Raw genomic sequence first — 15,509 nt, 5'->3', positions numbered from 1 at the left:
TAATCAAGACAGTATGGTACTGGCAAAAAAACAGAAATATAGATCAATGGAACAGGATAGAAAGCCCAGAGATAAACCCACGCACATATGGTCACCTTATTTTTGATGAAGGTGGCAAGAATATACAATGGAGAAAAGACAGCCTCTTCAATAAGTGGTGCTGGGAAAACTGGACAGCTACATGTAAAAGAATGAAATCAGAACACTCCCTCTTACCATACATGAAAATAAACTGAAAATGGATTACAGACCTAAATGTAAGGCCAGACACTATCAAACTCTTAGAGGAAAACATAGAACACTCTATGACATAAATCACAGCAAGATCCTTTTTGACCCACCTCCTAGAGAAATGGAAATAAAAACAAAAATAAACAAATGGGACCTAATGGAACTTAAAACTTTTGCACAGCAAACGAAACCATAAACAAGACAAAAAGACAACTCTCAAAATGGGAGAAAATATTTGCAAATGAAGCAACTGACAAAGGATTAATCTCCAAAATTTACAAGCAGCTCATGCCGTTAAATATCCAAAAAGCAAACAACCCAATCCAAAAATGGGCAGAAGACATAAATAGATATTTCTCTAAAGAAGATATACAGATAGCCAACAAACAAGTGAAAGGATGCTCAACATCACTAGTCTTTAGAGAAATGCAAATCAAAACTAAAACCAGGTATCACCTCACACCAGTCAGAATGGCCATCATCAAAAAATCTACAAACAATAAATGCTGGAGAGGGTGTGGAGAAAAGGGAACCCTCTTGCACTATTGGTTGGAATGTAAACTTATTCAGCCACTATGGAGAATAGTATGGAGGTTCCTTAAAAAACTAAAAATAGAACTACCATACGACCCAGCAATCCCACTACTGGGCATATACCCTGAGAAAACCATAATTCAAAAAGAGTCATGTACCACAATATTCATTGCAGCACTATTTACAATAGCCAGGACATGGACACAACCTAAGTGTCCATCAACAGATGGATGGATAAAGAAGATGTGGCACATATATACAATGGAATATTACTCAGCCATAAAAAGAAATGAAATTGAGTTATTTGTAGTGAGGTGGATGGACCTAGAGTCTGTCATTGACACTGAAGTAAGTCAGAAAGAGAAAAACAAATACCATATGGTAACACATATATATGGAATCTAAAAAGAAAAATAAATGGTTCTGAAGAGCCTCGGGGCAGGACAGGAGTAAAGATGCAGATATAGAAAATGGACTTGAGGACACGGGAAGGGGAAAGGGTAAACTGGGACAAAGTGAGAGAGTAGCATTGACATATATACACTACCAAATGTCAAATAGCTAGTGGGAAGTAGCTGCATAGCACAGGGAGATCAGCTTGGTGCTTTGTGACCACCTAGAGGGGTGGGATAGGGAGGATGGGAGGGAGATGCAAGAGGGAGGGGATATGGGGATATATGTATACGTATTGCTGATTCACTTTGTTATACAGCAGAAACTAACCATTGTAAGGCAGTTATACTCCATTAAAGATGTTAAGAAAAAAACAAGTATGTTTTCTTGGCAAACCATTCTAAGTTAGAGGATGAGTGGAAGCATATGTGGGCCTGAAGGTACATCACCTTCATTGAAAGCAGCCGCTCTGCTGGATGCATATAGAAGTGGAATAAAGAGTAGCCTTTATAAAGGCTATAAATAAAGGTGGGCAATACAGGGGTAGGAAATTGAGATTCAAACTATTATGTATAAAATAAGCTACAAGGATATATTGTACAACACAGGGAATATAGCCAATATAATAACTATAAATGGAATATAACCTTCAAAAAGTGTGAATCACTATATTGGACACCTATAACTTACATAATATTGTATATCAGCTATATATCAATTAAAAATAGTAAAGTTTAAAATAAAGAGTAGCCTGGCAACAATGTTGAAATAGGCATGAAGGTTTAATGAGCTATGGCATATTAAGATATGCATTAAGAACTCAAATCAGAGAGACCAATTAATAGATATTCTCTAAAAAGTCTTTTAAGGTGATCATAGAAATGGTCAAGGCTGATAATCATCTGATACCCACAAGTTAGTCACAGTGGCCTGAATCTATTCTAATAGAGCAGTGGTATATTCTGATTGACCAGTAACCACTCATACTCGTCATTAAATATTTTTAATGTCACTCTGGTTCATAGTCAACTTTTACATAAACTTTTGGTTTTCTTTAGCCATGTGTCACCTGCGTGTAAAGTTGAACTGTGAGAGGTACAGGATCTCTTATGTCTTATTCATGCCCAAGTATATGGCAGTGGGATAGTACTGTAAATGAAGCCACATGATAAAGCTTACACATTTTTCTGATGCATCACTTTTTCCCACTGGTATGAATTTTATATTAAAGCAAACATAAACATATTGTGGAATAGAATGCAAAAATCACATGTGTTTTAAGAGAATGATTTTCAAGAAAATTTGTGTCTTTGGTGGGCTACCTTTGCATTATTCCTTAGACTCTCATTCTCTACCTCTACTAGTATTGGTATTTAAGTAGAAAATTGTGAGAGGCACTGATTTAGGATATTTGTGGATACAGAATTGCTTTTACTATAGCTGGTCCCATAGTACATCTCTATGTTATTTGTCACTTTAGAGAATCAGAAGGGCAAACTCTGAGAGATGGAAACTAAGAATTTATCTCCAGCATCCCTTCTCTTCTGTCATTAAGTTGAATTTTAGCCAACTCAAAGGCTGATAATTTATATTATAGCATTTTTATGTAAAAATGTTTTAGTTCACTAATTGCATTGAAAGTATCTTTTTTATTACTTCTTTTGTTAACATTTTATATTCTTCTGTTTAATTTTTTCCTTCCTAATTCTTGGAAACCAATGTATTTAACCAATTTTCTCTTTCAAAGAACATTTAGAAAAGGTTACTCTGTTTATCTGGCTATTTTGCACAGTGCTTTCCATCTGTAAGTAAAGAGGTGCATTTAAAAGTTGAATAGGGGGCTTCCCTGGTGGCACAGTGGTTGAGAGTCCGCCTGCCGATGCAGGGGACACGGGTTCATGTCCCGGTCCGGGAAGATCCCACATGCCGCGGAGCGGCTGGGCCCGTGAGCCATGGCTGCTGAGCCTGCGCGTCCGGAGCCTGTGCTCCGCAACGGGAGAGGCCACAACAGTGAGAGGCCCGCGTAAAGCAAAAAAATAAAATAATAAAATAAAAAAGACCACTAACTAATAATCCTAATCATCCAAGAGTAGGAAATACATGCTGAATGACCTAGACTCTTGTGGCAGCTCTGAACCTAACCAGCTATGTGATTTGGGATCTGTTACAATCTCAATTTCCTGGTCTACAAATGAATAGTAAGGCCGCTTGCAGTGTTTAGATTCTTGAATTCTAAGTGTATGTAACTAGTGCAGATTTTATTTTCTAAAATTTTCACATTAAGTGTAAAAAAAAGGGGGAGGGAGGATAAAGAATATAAGTAAGTGTTTCTAGAAACACTACCGGATTGGACTTACTGCTAAATGTTGGTTAATTCAGCGTTGCTTTGTAATTTGTTCATAACTATAACTCTATAGTCAGAGTATTTGGTCCTAATATAGCTCATAAGTTATATACATACACACTGTTTCTGTTTAAATTTCCATATAATCATGTTTCAACGTTTTTAAAATAAAGTACGGTTAGTCTCATTATGAATTTTCTTTGATACTCAAACATTGAGTGAATTCATATAAAAAATTGATTATGGACAGACACTCTGCTAGACACTAAGGAAACAAATATGAAAAACGTAAATCCTCAAAAAAAAAACCATATAGGTCCTCTTCTGCTCTCAGTATGTTCACAAGACACCAGTAACAGAAGCCTGATCTAGGAACCTAGGCTAGCAAGGCCCTTGAATCATACAACAGTTAAGAATATCATTCATGGCATTTCCCCAGAGTATATCTGAGGAAGGGCAATTTTTTCTAGCTTCCTGCAGCCTCATCATGTAGGTTGAGTCACAAGGAAATCAAATGAACCTATTATTTCTGTTAACTTAGCCTTTTCATGTAACTCTCTCTTATAAATGTATTATCAGTTAATATTTGTATAAAATAAAGGGACTTAAAAGACAAATATTTTGAAATTAAAACCACCCTTATTAGCATACCACCAACTTAATTTCGATAAATGTTGGCCTTCTACTGATGAACATTAAAGTGCTAACAAGATCTTTCAGTGCCAGAATTATGAAGTAGAAATTTATCTTTTCAATAAGTCCATTATCTGTAGCCTGACCTCAAGCCTTCATCGCTATTCAGGGCCTCAAATCCCTAAGTATAGACTCTACTTTGGGCATTGTGCTCTTGCCATTGAACAGGAAAACAACTTTCAATGCTGCCATATTTTGAATGGCAGAGATTTCTAGAGATTAGAAAAACTAATAACTTTAAATATGCATATTTTTTAAATGTTGTACTATTCTACTCATGAACTCAAATATAGTTTAACTTTAAAATCCTGTAAGTTCTTTTATCTACAGTGATTTTACTTATAAGATCCAATTTAGTTGACAAGAGTATGTGGCAAAACATATTTCACATTTTTGTATTGTTCCCTGTGAGACATCTATTGTAAGAATTGCTGCAAGCTGTCATTTTTGTCTGCTGTCCAGGATTTGCTGGCCTGAGTGCTGTGTACTAGACTTGGTGTTGCTCATGAGGGGGAGGGGGAACTTGCAATTGAGCCAGACGGTTTTGTTATTGCTTTAGAATTAAAAGCATATGAAACAGATACAGCTTATTAAGGTTTTTTTTATAAATAACATAAACTTAAATAACAAAACAGTAAAGTTCAAATACAACTTAAAATAGAGTTTAATGCGGTAACCACAGGATAAAAGCATGATTATTTGTGGGAAGAACATTATTAAAAGCCATAATCCCGAATATGAATTATACAAAAGATTATGTTACTTGAAAAAAGCATAAAAGATTTTTGAATTTTACTTTTAGGGATTATAAAATGTTATTTTGTGGTGAGTGAGATGAAGTACAGTATTATCATCATTATTGCTATTTTATATACAAGATTTTTGAAAACATCCTTTAAGCAATACCCTTTCAATTGGGAGCAGCATTAGGAATTTTGTTCTTGTTAACAGGTACAAGCATGTTCTAATCTTATACTCTTGTAAAACTACCTCTTTGATTCATTTCCATAATAGAATTTTTGAGAATATTCCTTCTTTTCTGATTAGAATTTAAGTGGTTCATAATTTTTCACTAGAAAGCATTCAGATACTGCTCATCTTCCATAGTTAGTGTTGGCTTGATTATCTGACAAATCATTCCAGCAGCTTTTAGGTCTGACACATCTTATATAACATCATCTGCATTATTATTATTATAGCAGCCATTTTATAAGCAGATAGGAATATTTAAATAATCATTATCAGATAATCAAATCTAACAGTCTTAAGGGTAAATTAATTTAAGAAAAAACATTACTATTACTGACATCATGATTGTACAACCAGTTTTACAATTTTTTACAACTTTTAGTTACTAAATCTGATTTTTGTGTATATTTTTTCAAATCTTTCTTTAATGCAGTCTCTTAAAATAAACATAAATGCGCAAGTCCAGCTTGATCAGTTTTTCAGTAGTTTTCCAGCCTTTCTTGGTTACTTAAAAAAAAAAAAAAGAAAAGGAAAAAGGAAGAAAACAGTCCACTTAAAGAAATCTCCCTGCTGGAACTGGTTTCTTATATGCCATATATGATTAGGTTATTGCCATAGGAAGAAAGTGGGCTGTTTTTTGTTCTTTCTTCGTTTTTTTCCCTCTTACAGGAACCCCCTTTTGATTTAAGGCAACAAACATTTCTCCTCCACTGTGTGTCCATTTAGCTGATGCATATGTGTTGTAGTGGTTTTCCAGAATTAATTCTTTGAAGTTACAATCTTCATTGCATTCTTTCTGCAAAGAACAACAAACAAACAACATTATCCAAATTATTTTTGGAGGGACTCAATTAGACAAAGAATAAGCAGTAATATTTAGTCGGATTAAAACATACATGACTTTTTTTGAGCAGGCATAATGCAGTTTGTTATATATACTTAGCATATTTGAAAAAAGATTAAATTTTTTAAAAGATAAAATGATACACATTTAGTTATGCAACATAGTTTCAAACATGCAGTTTTTTTGGCAGTCAGTTGCTACTATTCTTAAGTATTAAGAGCTATTTCCCCCTAATTAGCAGCTCTCATATTACTATGCCCAAGTCACTCTTTCCCTAACACTGACATTTTGATACAAATAGCAGAGCCTCTGCCTCCCTCAGCTGAAGGACACATTTCCCAACTTTTCTTCATTTACTATTATACTGCCTGTGATAGTGATGGAAAATAAAAAGTTAATTTGTTCATCCAACTATTCATTCATTCACTGAAACCTGTATTTTTACGTAGTCTGTGCCAGGAATACAAAGGAAAGTCAATTATACTTTGTTATAGTGGGATGAACAGTTGCATATTTCATGTTATAATAAAGTGGGAACAATGGGAATGCTTACAGTTCAAAGCCCATGATTGTGAGATTGATGTTGATAAACAAACGTCTGGATTTTTATTCCCCAAGAATTTTCATGTCAGCAAAGTGCAAATTGGGTGAACTTTAACAAAAAGAGCTTTAATACTGACAGATGGACATTTTAGATTTTAAGAATCTAAAATACAAATGGAATTTTAGAGCTGGAAGGATCCTTAGAGGTCAGTTAATCTGACTTGTTTTACAGATGGAGAAACCAGAGTCCAGAGAACTTAAGCAAAGTGTCCAAGATCACACAGAAAATTTAATTATTAAGTATAAAATGTTTTAATGAAATCATTGAATTATGTAGTTTGAGAGGAGTTAATTTCATTTTTACTTTTCAGAAAGGGAAGATATTTTTGACAAAAATAAATTTGAAAAATTAAGTCTAAGGTATCAATTATCAATACCTTTGCATAGAGTTTTCCTTCCTTGTTCATTGCAAGATAATATTCACTTTCCACTCCTTTGATTGCTACAATTCCAACGGCCACTGTCCTGATTTCCATGATGTCTGCAAGGAATCACAGAAAGATATGTCAGTTATTCACCCAGCTTTGCTGATTATCCGAGAATGACCATTTGTCCTTATTTCTGTTTCACTTGGAAGTTAAGATTATTAACATGATTATTTACTCAGCCTGAGACCCCCATCCACCCATAACATGTATACACAAACACCAGATTAGTCCTTATTAAATGTGGGAAGTGCAAAACTATTGATTTTTTATTTTGTAGAAAAAGATATTTGGATTCAAAAAGAAGAGTTACATATTTGAATTTCGCTTTTTCTTCTCTAGAATTACATTTCTAATTTACTCTAATAGTAATAATAACATCAATAATACCTAAAGTTAATTCAATTCATACCACATGCAAAGTATTGTTTTAGCACTCATGTATTAATACATGTACTTATCACCAAGACTATAAGGCAAGTACTCATATTATCCCCAGTTTACAGATCAAGAAGCTCAGGTACAAAGAAGTAATTTGCCCAAATTCTCAGCTGGTAAGTGGCAGAAGTGGAATTTGAACCCAAAAGGTCTGGCTCTTAATCATTATATAATGCTATGAAAGTATATAATTAGCTAACATCTTTAATTTTATACTTAAGCTTTATATTAATAATTATTGCTGACAAAATATTTCTTGAATATACTGAAAATGAATAAAATTCCAATTAAAGCAATTGTAGATGATGGTAAACAGAACCAACTACCTTTAAAAAATTAAATATTTTATTTTGATTTATTTTTTTAAATTTTTATTAAAATTTTTGATTTACAATGTTGTATTAGTTTCAGGTGTACAACAAAGTGAATCAGTTATACATATACATATATCCACTCTTTTTTAGATTCTTTTCCCATATAGGCCATTACAGAGTATTAAGTAGAGTTCTCTGTTCTATACGGTAGGTCCTTATTAGTTATCTATTTTATATATAGTAGTGTGTATATGGCAATCCAGTCTACCAATTTATCCCTCCCCTCCCTTACCCCCTGGTAACTATAAGTTTGTTTTCTACATCTGTAATTCTGTTGCTCTTTTGTACATAAGTTCATTTGTACCCCCCAAAATAGTAAATATTTTAAACTGATAGTGAGCTTTTTGATAATGAAAACAGCATCTAAAACCAAATTATGAGTCCTGATCACAGAATATTTTATAACTTTATACCATTTAATTAATCTTTTAACCATTATTGAAATTGCCATAAGAAAACCTGTTTCATTATATACCATTTCCTAAAGTGCTGTATTTTAATACTCTAACTACAGTAAAAAAAAAAAAACTCTCAATCAATTTTTTAAAATGGCATAGAAATGAAATGTTTAGTGAACCATTTTATGTAACTACTGGTAATTATACTTTCAACTTGAGACATTCTCTTTCTTGCGCTTAACCTAATGCAAAGAAAATTCCAAGTGAAAATTATCTGCATAAATCAAGTTTCCAGAAACTGTGTTCTAAAATAGTCACTTAAGTGGAGGAAATTCTAATTTTTTATTCCATGCCTTCACTTCATCCTCTTATTTATTCTTCTGGCTTCATTTTTCCTATCTGGAGAATAAAATTTTTACCCATTTCATCAGGATTAATGTAGCCTAATTAATATGTGTTGTCTGTTTCCAATATATGCTGCATACAGAAGTCATTTTCCCACTATACTATGGTTAGCACTAGTCAGAGCCCATCCAATTGAGAGTTCTACAGCTGCTCATCTAGAAATGGAGGTCTATGAAGAAAATGCAAAGGAATGGATATTTATCTTTTAAAGTATTTATGAAGCATTGTCAGAATGCATAGAACTGTATGGTAATTTTAGGATACAAATTAAGAAAAACAGCACTGGTTTCTGAACTCCAGAAGTTAAAATCTAGTATAAACAGCAAAACACATATGTAAACACACGCATAGATACACCTTAATTAAAAGAAAAGAAAACTTCTGGAGACACAGCCCTGAAGGAGAGGCTAAGGGAAATGTTAACAGTTGCTTACAAGCATGTGAAGGATGTGATGCTGATGCATTCATGCAAAATTCAACAAATCTTCAGTGAGAGCCAATTCTGTGCTAGGCTCAATGCAGTGACAAGCCCTGCCCTTTTGGAGCACTTTATCTGGCAGCTAACTCTTCTTGTTCAGCAAAGGAAGATCAAAGGGAAATAATTTATTACGCAGCAGAATCCAAATAGGTTAAGTTTATATCAATAAACTCAATGAAGAATACTAAAGAAATTCACTGATTCAACCAATTTGCAATACCTTCAAAATTGAGTAAATATATCTATTTAAAAACATACGGAATAGTTGATTTCTAAAGATCTTACCACTGTAAAATGTGAAGTCAGTTTTCTCCTTCTAGTCCCTTTCTCCTGCTATTTCCCTCTTTATTCAATATTTTCTCTTAGAAAGGAGAGTACTGATGCATAGGCTTAGAGTATCTTTCATGCTCAGTTTTAATTAGGGAATGAAATCTGTCATGTTTGCTGGCTTTTTCGTTTATAGACCAACTGTCTACAAAATATAACTATAGAATGATAGAGGTATTGTTGATTATGCTATGTGGACACTTTCCCTTCAGGTTCAGTCATGACAATATATTCATATTGTCCCATCTCTAAACCCTTTTCATCTATCCCCTGCCTGCCCATTGCCCACCATATTTTTGTTACACTCTGACACTCAATAAGTGATAAACATTGTTAATCTTATCCCTCCGCACATTGGGGTTAAGGACATCAAAAAATCTTTAGATTTTTAACAACCCAATTAAAAAATGGGCAGAATGTCTGAACAGATACCAAAGTAGATACACAGTTGGCAAATAAGCATATGAACAGATGTTCAATCTTTAAAGATTCTACTTTTAACCGGGATGAGGACAGACTTGAAAATGGCAAGGTTCCTGACACAGTAATATTGTATATTGTTTGATGTATTTAAAAAATCATTTTACTAGGAAATCAACAGACCTAAATATATATTTCTTGGAAGAACATTAAGTAGTGCTGGCAGAATTAATATGCTATTAATCCTGACTTTCTGGTCTGTTTTGCCCCATGTGCTGTGCCCTTTTTTATTCAAGAAAACCCAAGAATGAAGAAACTAAAGTTATCATTCTTTCATTTAAGTGCAGAGTAGGAAGTAGTGTTCCTACAGATTTTAAAGTGTTTTAACTTTCCTGTTTTCAAAAAAAGTTTTTATTAAGAATTTATTTTTTAGAGAAGTTTTAGGTTCACAGCAAAATTGAGGGGAAGGTACAGAGATTTCCCAACTACCCCCTGCTCCCACACAGGCATGGCCTCCCCAGTTATCACATCCCCCACCAGAGTGGTACAGTTGTTATAATTAATGAACCTACATTGACCATCATTATCAACCACAGCCCATAGTTTACTTTATGGTTTACTCTTGGTGTTTGGACATGTATCATCATTTTTGTGTCATACAGAGTATTTTTACTGCCCTAAGAGTCCTCTGTTCTCGACTTGTTCATTTCTCTCCCTTACCCGCAACTCTTGGAGACCACTGATCTTTTCACTGTCTCCATGGTTTTGCTTTTTCCAGAATGTTATATAGTTGGAATCATAGAGTATGTAGCCTTTTCAGGTTGGCTTCTTTCACTTGGTAATATGCATTTAAGGTTCCTCCATGTCTTTTCAGGAGTTAGCAGAAAAAAAATTCTTAGTGTTTGATCATGTAAAAATCCACCAATCCCAGCTCCTTCAATATTTCTCTTCCCTGAATGTTTTAAGATTTATATTTAAAAGTTTTGAGGGGCCATATATTAATATAGATGTTCTAGCATGATAACTAAGAGTTATTTTAAAGTTGAAAATAAGTGGAAACAGTGGCTTAATGGTTATTAGGTCACTCAGAACATTTAATTTTGTCCTCGACCAAATATACTTTCTTGGGCACATTAAAACTAAGAATTGGTACCAAAAAAGAAAAACATTTTAATGTTAAATGACTTTTATGATTTTCTGTCAAGCTGAGATTGTTAGATGGAAAATCTTCACCATTATATATTTATATTACATTCAAGGCTATAAATTCCATTCATTTTTATATCATAGAAGTACATCCAAATACATACATACATGTACACAAAAAATACATCTCATATTTCCAAAATAAAGAACTCTTAAAACTCAACAATAAACAAATAAGCAACCCAGTTAAAAAGTGGGCAAAAGGTCTGAACAGATGTCTCATCAAAGAAATACACCGATGGCAAATAAGCATATGAAAATATGCTCAACATTATATGTCATTAGGGACTTACAGAATAAAACAACGAGATACCACTACACAACTATTAGAATGATTGAAATTTTTTAAGATACCACTTGCAGACAAGGATGCAGAGCAACTGGAACTGCCATTCATTGCTAGTGGGGATGTAAAGTGGTACAGCCACTTTGGAAAACAGTTTGGTTTCTTACTGAATGCTAAATATACTCTCATCATACAATCCATCAATCCTGCCATAAGTGTTTATCCAATTGGGCTTAAAATTTAAGTCCACACCAAAACCTGAACATGAATATTTATAACAGAGTTTTATTCTAAACCATCAAAACTGGAAGCAACCAAAATGCCCTTTAGCATATGAATGGATAAGCTACGGTACATATGTACTTTGGAATATTTTTCAGCGATAAAAGGAAATAAGCTATCAAGACACAAAAAGATACGGAGGAACCTTCAATGCATATTGCTAAGTGAAAGAGGTCAGTCCGAGAGACTCCATACTGTATGATTCCAGTTGTATGACACTCTGGAAAAGGCTAAACTATAGAGACAGTAAAATGATTAGTTGTTGCCAGGGGCTTAGGAAGAGGGGAGTAGGATGAAAATGTGAAGCATGGGATTGTTAAGGCAGTGAACCTGTTTTATATGATACTGTAATAGTGGATACATGATATTATACATTTGTCAAAACACATAGAACTATACAAGGCAAAGAGTGAACTTTAGTGTAGACTATGGAGTTTAGTTAACAATATGTAATTACTGATTCATTAATTGTAACAGATATACCACATTAATGCAAAAATGTTAATAGTAGAGGGACTGTGTGGGGAAGTGGTAGTGGTATGTAGGAACTCTACTATGTACTCATTTTTTCCTATAAATCTAAAACTGTTCTAAAGAAAAATCTATTAATTTAAAAAGTACAGTCTACATTTTAATTAATAACATTATATGATTGAGTGTATAAGAAACTATAGAGTTGACGCTTGAACATAGCAGGAATTGGGGCACCGACCCTGGCAGAGTAGAAAATCCATGTATCAGAGTCAGCCCTCTGTATCTGTAGGTTCCGCATCCTCAGGTTCAAGCAACCACAGATCATGTACTACCTTAGTACATATTTATTGAAAAAAAAAATCATAAGTAGACTAACACAGTTCAAACCCATTTTGTTCAAGAGTCAACTGTAGTGGAACTTTTTATGATTTATTCTTAACCCAAATATGTAGTAATTCTGGGGTTTGTTATTAATTACTACTATTAATGTCTTTGGTGATGGATTAAGATCGCTTACTAAGTTAATGACTACTCTTTGTGAAATATGGACAGTTATGAGGAGTAAGTTTACAATGCAAACACACTTTGGGAAGTGTAGGAAATACAAATACTCTATATACAGACCACTACTACACTCGTGTGTGATATCTCTCAGGTGTATTGGGATAGAAAAATAACTGAGGTCCAGGAATATTTTAGAAACCTGATCTGGTGACTTTAATTGTGATGTCATCAAAATATCTGGATATTAATAAAATACATATCAAAATTCAGTTAGTATTTCCTCCTACAGAAAACAAAAATGAATGACACCAAGCAGTATATACCAAATGCTACAAAGAACAGGATGGAAAATCAATTCAACCGTTATTCAGAAGAAAGAGATGTTACATATCCTAGGTGGTCAAGGGAGGATTTGAGGAACAGATAGAACTTGAATTACATCTTGAAGGATAGATAAGGTTTACATAGGTAGAATGGAAACATCATGCTAATTGAGAAATAAAAGTATATGTAAGATAGTAGAGTCAACGATTCATAAGTCATTTTCAGAAGATTGAAATTAGAGCTATCTATCTGGAGTAGGAAATGTATCAAGAGATAGAAAAAGGTGGAAAAGGAGTTAGGATGAGATTGTTGAGGGCCTTGATTGCCAATTTAATGAATTTTAACTTTTATTTGTAGACAATGAGGGGTCATTGAAGGTTTGAAATTTTAAAAATGTCAGGATATAAATTGTGTTTTAGAAAAATTAATTGGATGTGCAGAGTAGTTAGAGAAAATTACTAGACTTGTATAAGCCTGATTTTCTTCCTCTGCTAATAGTATGAGTTGACCCATAATGGGCTATTGTTGTGACTTTTAAGTAAGTTAATAAATAAATATTTTCAAAATGTCTCAGTTTAACTTCGAATACAGGAAGTATCAGTAGTTATAACCCATATGAACAAAAGCTCTTTGGTGTCCTCAATAACTTTTATGAGTGTAAGTTGCCTCAAGTCTAAAAAGTTTGAAAACACCTTTTCTAAATTAATTTTATTTCCCCTGGTCTGTTTAGTTGCAGTTTGTACTTTGTATATTGTACCCTTATTATTGTAGGTTAAATAGTTTTGGCCACTTTATATAACTTTCTACATACATAGGTTTATAAATAAAATCTCCATGGCACATGCATACAGAAATGCTCAATATATTCCAAAATGTCTGGAGAATTTCTTAATGATATTTTAAAACATCAAGTTGCAAATTATAATTAAATTATGTAAGTAAATAGTAAAGCATGTAAACCATTTGTTTGATCAACTTGGTTACTAGTTTAATGTTAGTATGGTTTTAATTAAAGAGTAAGGCTAAGAAATGTATTTACACTGCTCTGATTTTTGTACACTGTTACAATTACAAGAACAGGAAAGAATTTTTCTAAATATGTGTTGTGTATTTAAATCCTGTATCTTAGTGTTATATTTTTTACATATTGTGCATGTGATTGCTCCTATTATTATTAAACCTGTGTGTGTGCATGCACACACAATATTGTAAATTCAAAAGAAGTGACTTCAAAGAACAGTAGACTCTTGATTTTGTATACTTGTGTCTCTCTTGGACATCTTCAGTCCCTCCCTTCATTGCCTTTTGATTACAAAAATCCACTTTCCAAATTTTTCTCTCAATAAGGCTGTTTTAAGATATTCATAGACCCTAAGTACTACTATTTCCCAAGACCACCCTATACCAATCTGACATTAAAATACATCCATATTTCTCATTAGATACAATATTTTATAACTATTTTAAAGTTTTATATAAATTTTCTTTTGAAATTACTTGGCCTAAAGTAACTCATTTTATTTATCATTTGCTATCAACTTTCTGCAAATATTGTACATTCTAGGGAATTCTTGCAAAGTGAAAAAAAATTATCAAATTGTTTTCAAATGTTATGAAAAATATTGATAAATTTAATAAATAATGAAGTTGGCTTGATATATTTTATAAGTTAAATATTTGCTAATCTCTTTTTATTTTCTTGTCAAATTTTACTGTCAATATCTAAATTTCAAAGGTTTAAATATATTTGTAAGCTTGATGTTTTCACAGGCACTAGGCTCTGTGCCTAAGGGCCAAATGAATAAAATGTCCCTGCCCTTAACTCTGAAATCTTTTCAAAAGACTATCCCGCTTCCTTTTCACTAGCACCAAATTTCTTGAACTATAGACTAAATCTTCTCACTTGTCCTCAATTTAACACTTGCATTCTAACTTTTAATCTGTTTAATGGCTTTATCTCTTCAAGGCCATCAATGACCTCCTCAGCGCCAAGTTCAAGAGTTTTTCAATAGTCATAAATTTCTTCTCTGCATCTTTTGGCACTCTCAACATCCCTAGTTCTATTCCTAATTCTCACTGTTTCTCTAATCTTGCACTACCTTGATCTATTAATTTTTTTTAAATGGTTAATTTTTGTGTAGCCATATCTATGTATCTTTTTTGATAATTTATTGTATTTTTTATGCTTAAAAGTATTTTTTACATTCCACTCTCTGAAATACATTTTATTCTAGCTTTTATAATGTAAGTTTTAAATATATCTCTTAAATTCATCTGGAATTAATTTTGGGATATGATGTGAGATGAAACTCTAAACTGATATTTTATGCCAAGACTGAATCAGGAAGAAATAGAAAATATGAACAGACCAGTCACAAGCACTGAAATTGAAACTGTGATTAAAAATCTTCCAACAAATAATTTTTTCAATATTAGTTATTAAATACATCATTACGTTTTTTATTGATGCAATGCCTCTCTTTTACCTTACATTGGCTATCTTGTTTTGTCCCATTGATGTATCTATCTGTCTTCTATATACCCACACTAATTTATT

The 15,509-nt window shown here is 33.0% G+C and overlaps 2 protein-coding genes across 2 annotated transcripts in view; one reads left to right on the top strand and one right to left on the bottom strand.

The window, feature by feature from the left end:
• The window catches only part of FAM227B (family with sequence similarity 227 member B), a 246,445-nt gene that overhangs the window by 74,343 nt on the left and 156,593 nt on the right, over positions 1-15,509 (top strand). The gene's annotated exons all lie outside the window — the stretch shown is intronic.
• FGF7 (fibroblast growth factor 7) overlaps positions 4,879-15,509 on the bottom strand; it is a 62,100-nt gene continuing 51,469 nt past the window's right edge. Inside the window, exons 2-3 of the mRNA XM_024748818.1 lie at positions 6,989-7,092; positions 4,879-5,960 (exon numbers count right to left, since the gene is read on the bottom strand). Coding sequence (XP_024604586.1) covers positions 5,766-5,960; positions 6,989-7,092 — 299 coding nt within the window. The 3' untranslated portion in view covers positions 4,879-5,765. The remainder of the gene's footprint in view (positions 5,961-6,988; positions 7,093-15,509) is intronic.

The sequence above is a fragment of the Neophocaena asiaeorientalis genome, unplaced genomic scaffold (assembly GCF_003031525.2).
Source record: "Neophocaena asiaeorientalis asiaeorientalis breed wild unplaced genomic scaffold, Neophocaena_asiaeorientalis_V1.1 scaffold298, whole genome shotgun sequence".
In the NCBI taxonomy this organism is placed as follows: domain Eukaryota; kingdom Metazoa; phylum Chordata; class Mammalia; order Artiodactyla; family Phocoenidae; genus Neophocaena; species Neophocaena asiaeorientalis.
Note: the sequence above shows the minus strand (reverse complement) of the source record. Positions and strands in the feature narration are given on the sequence as shown.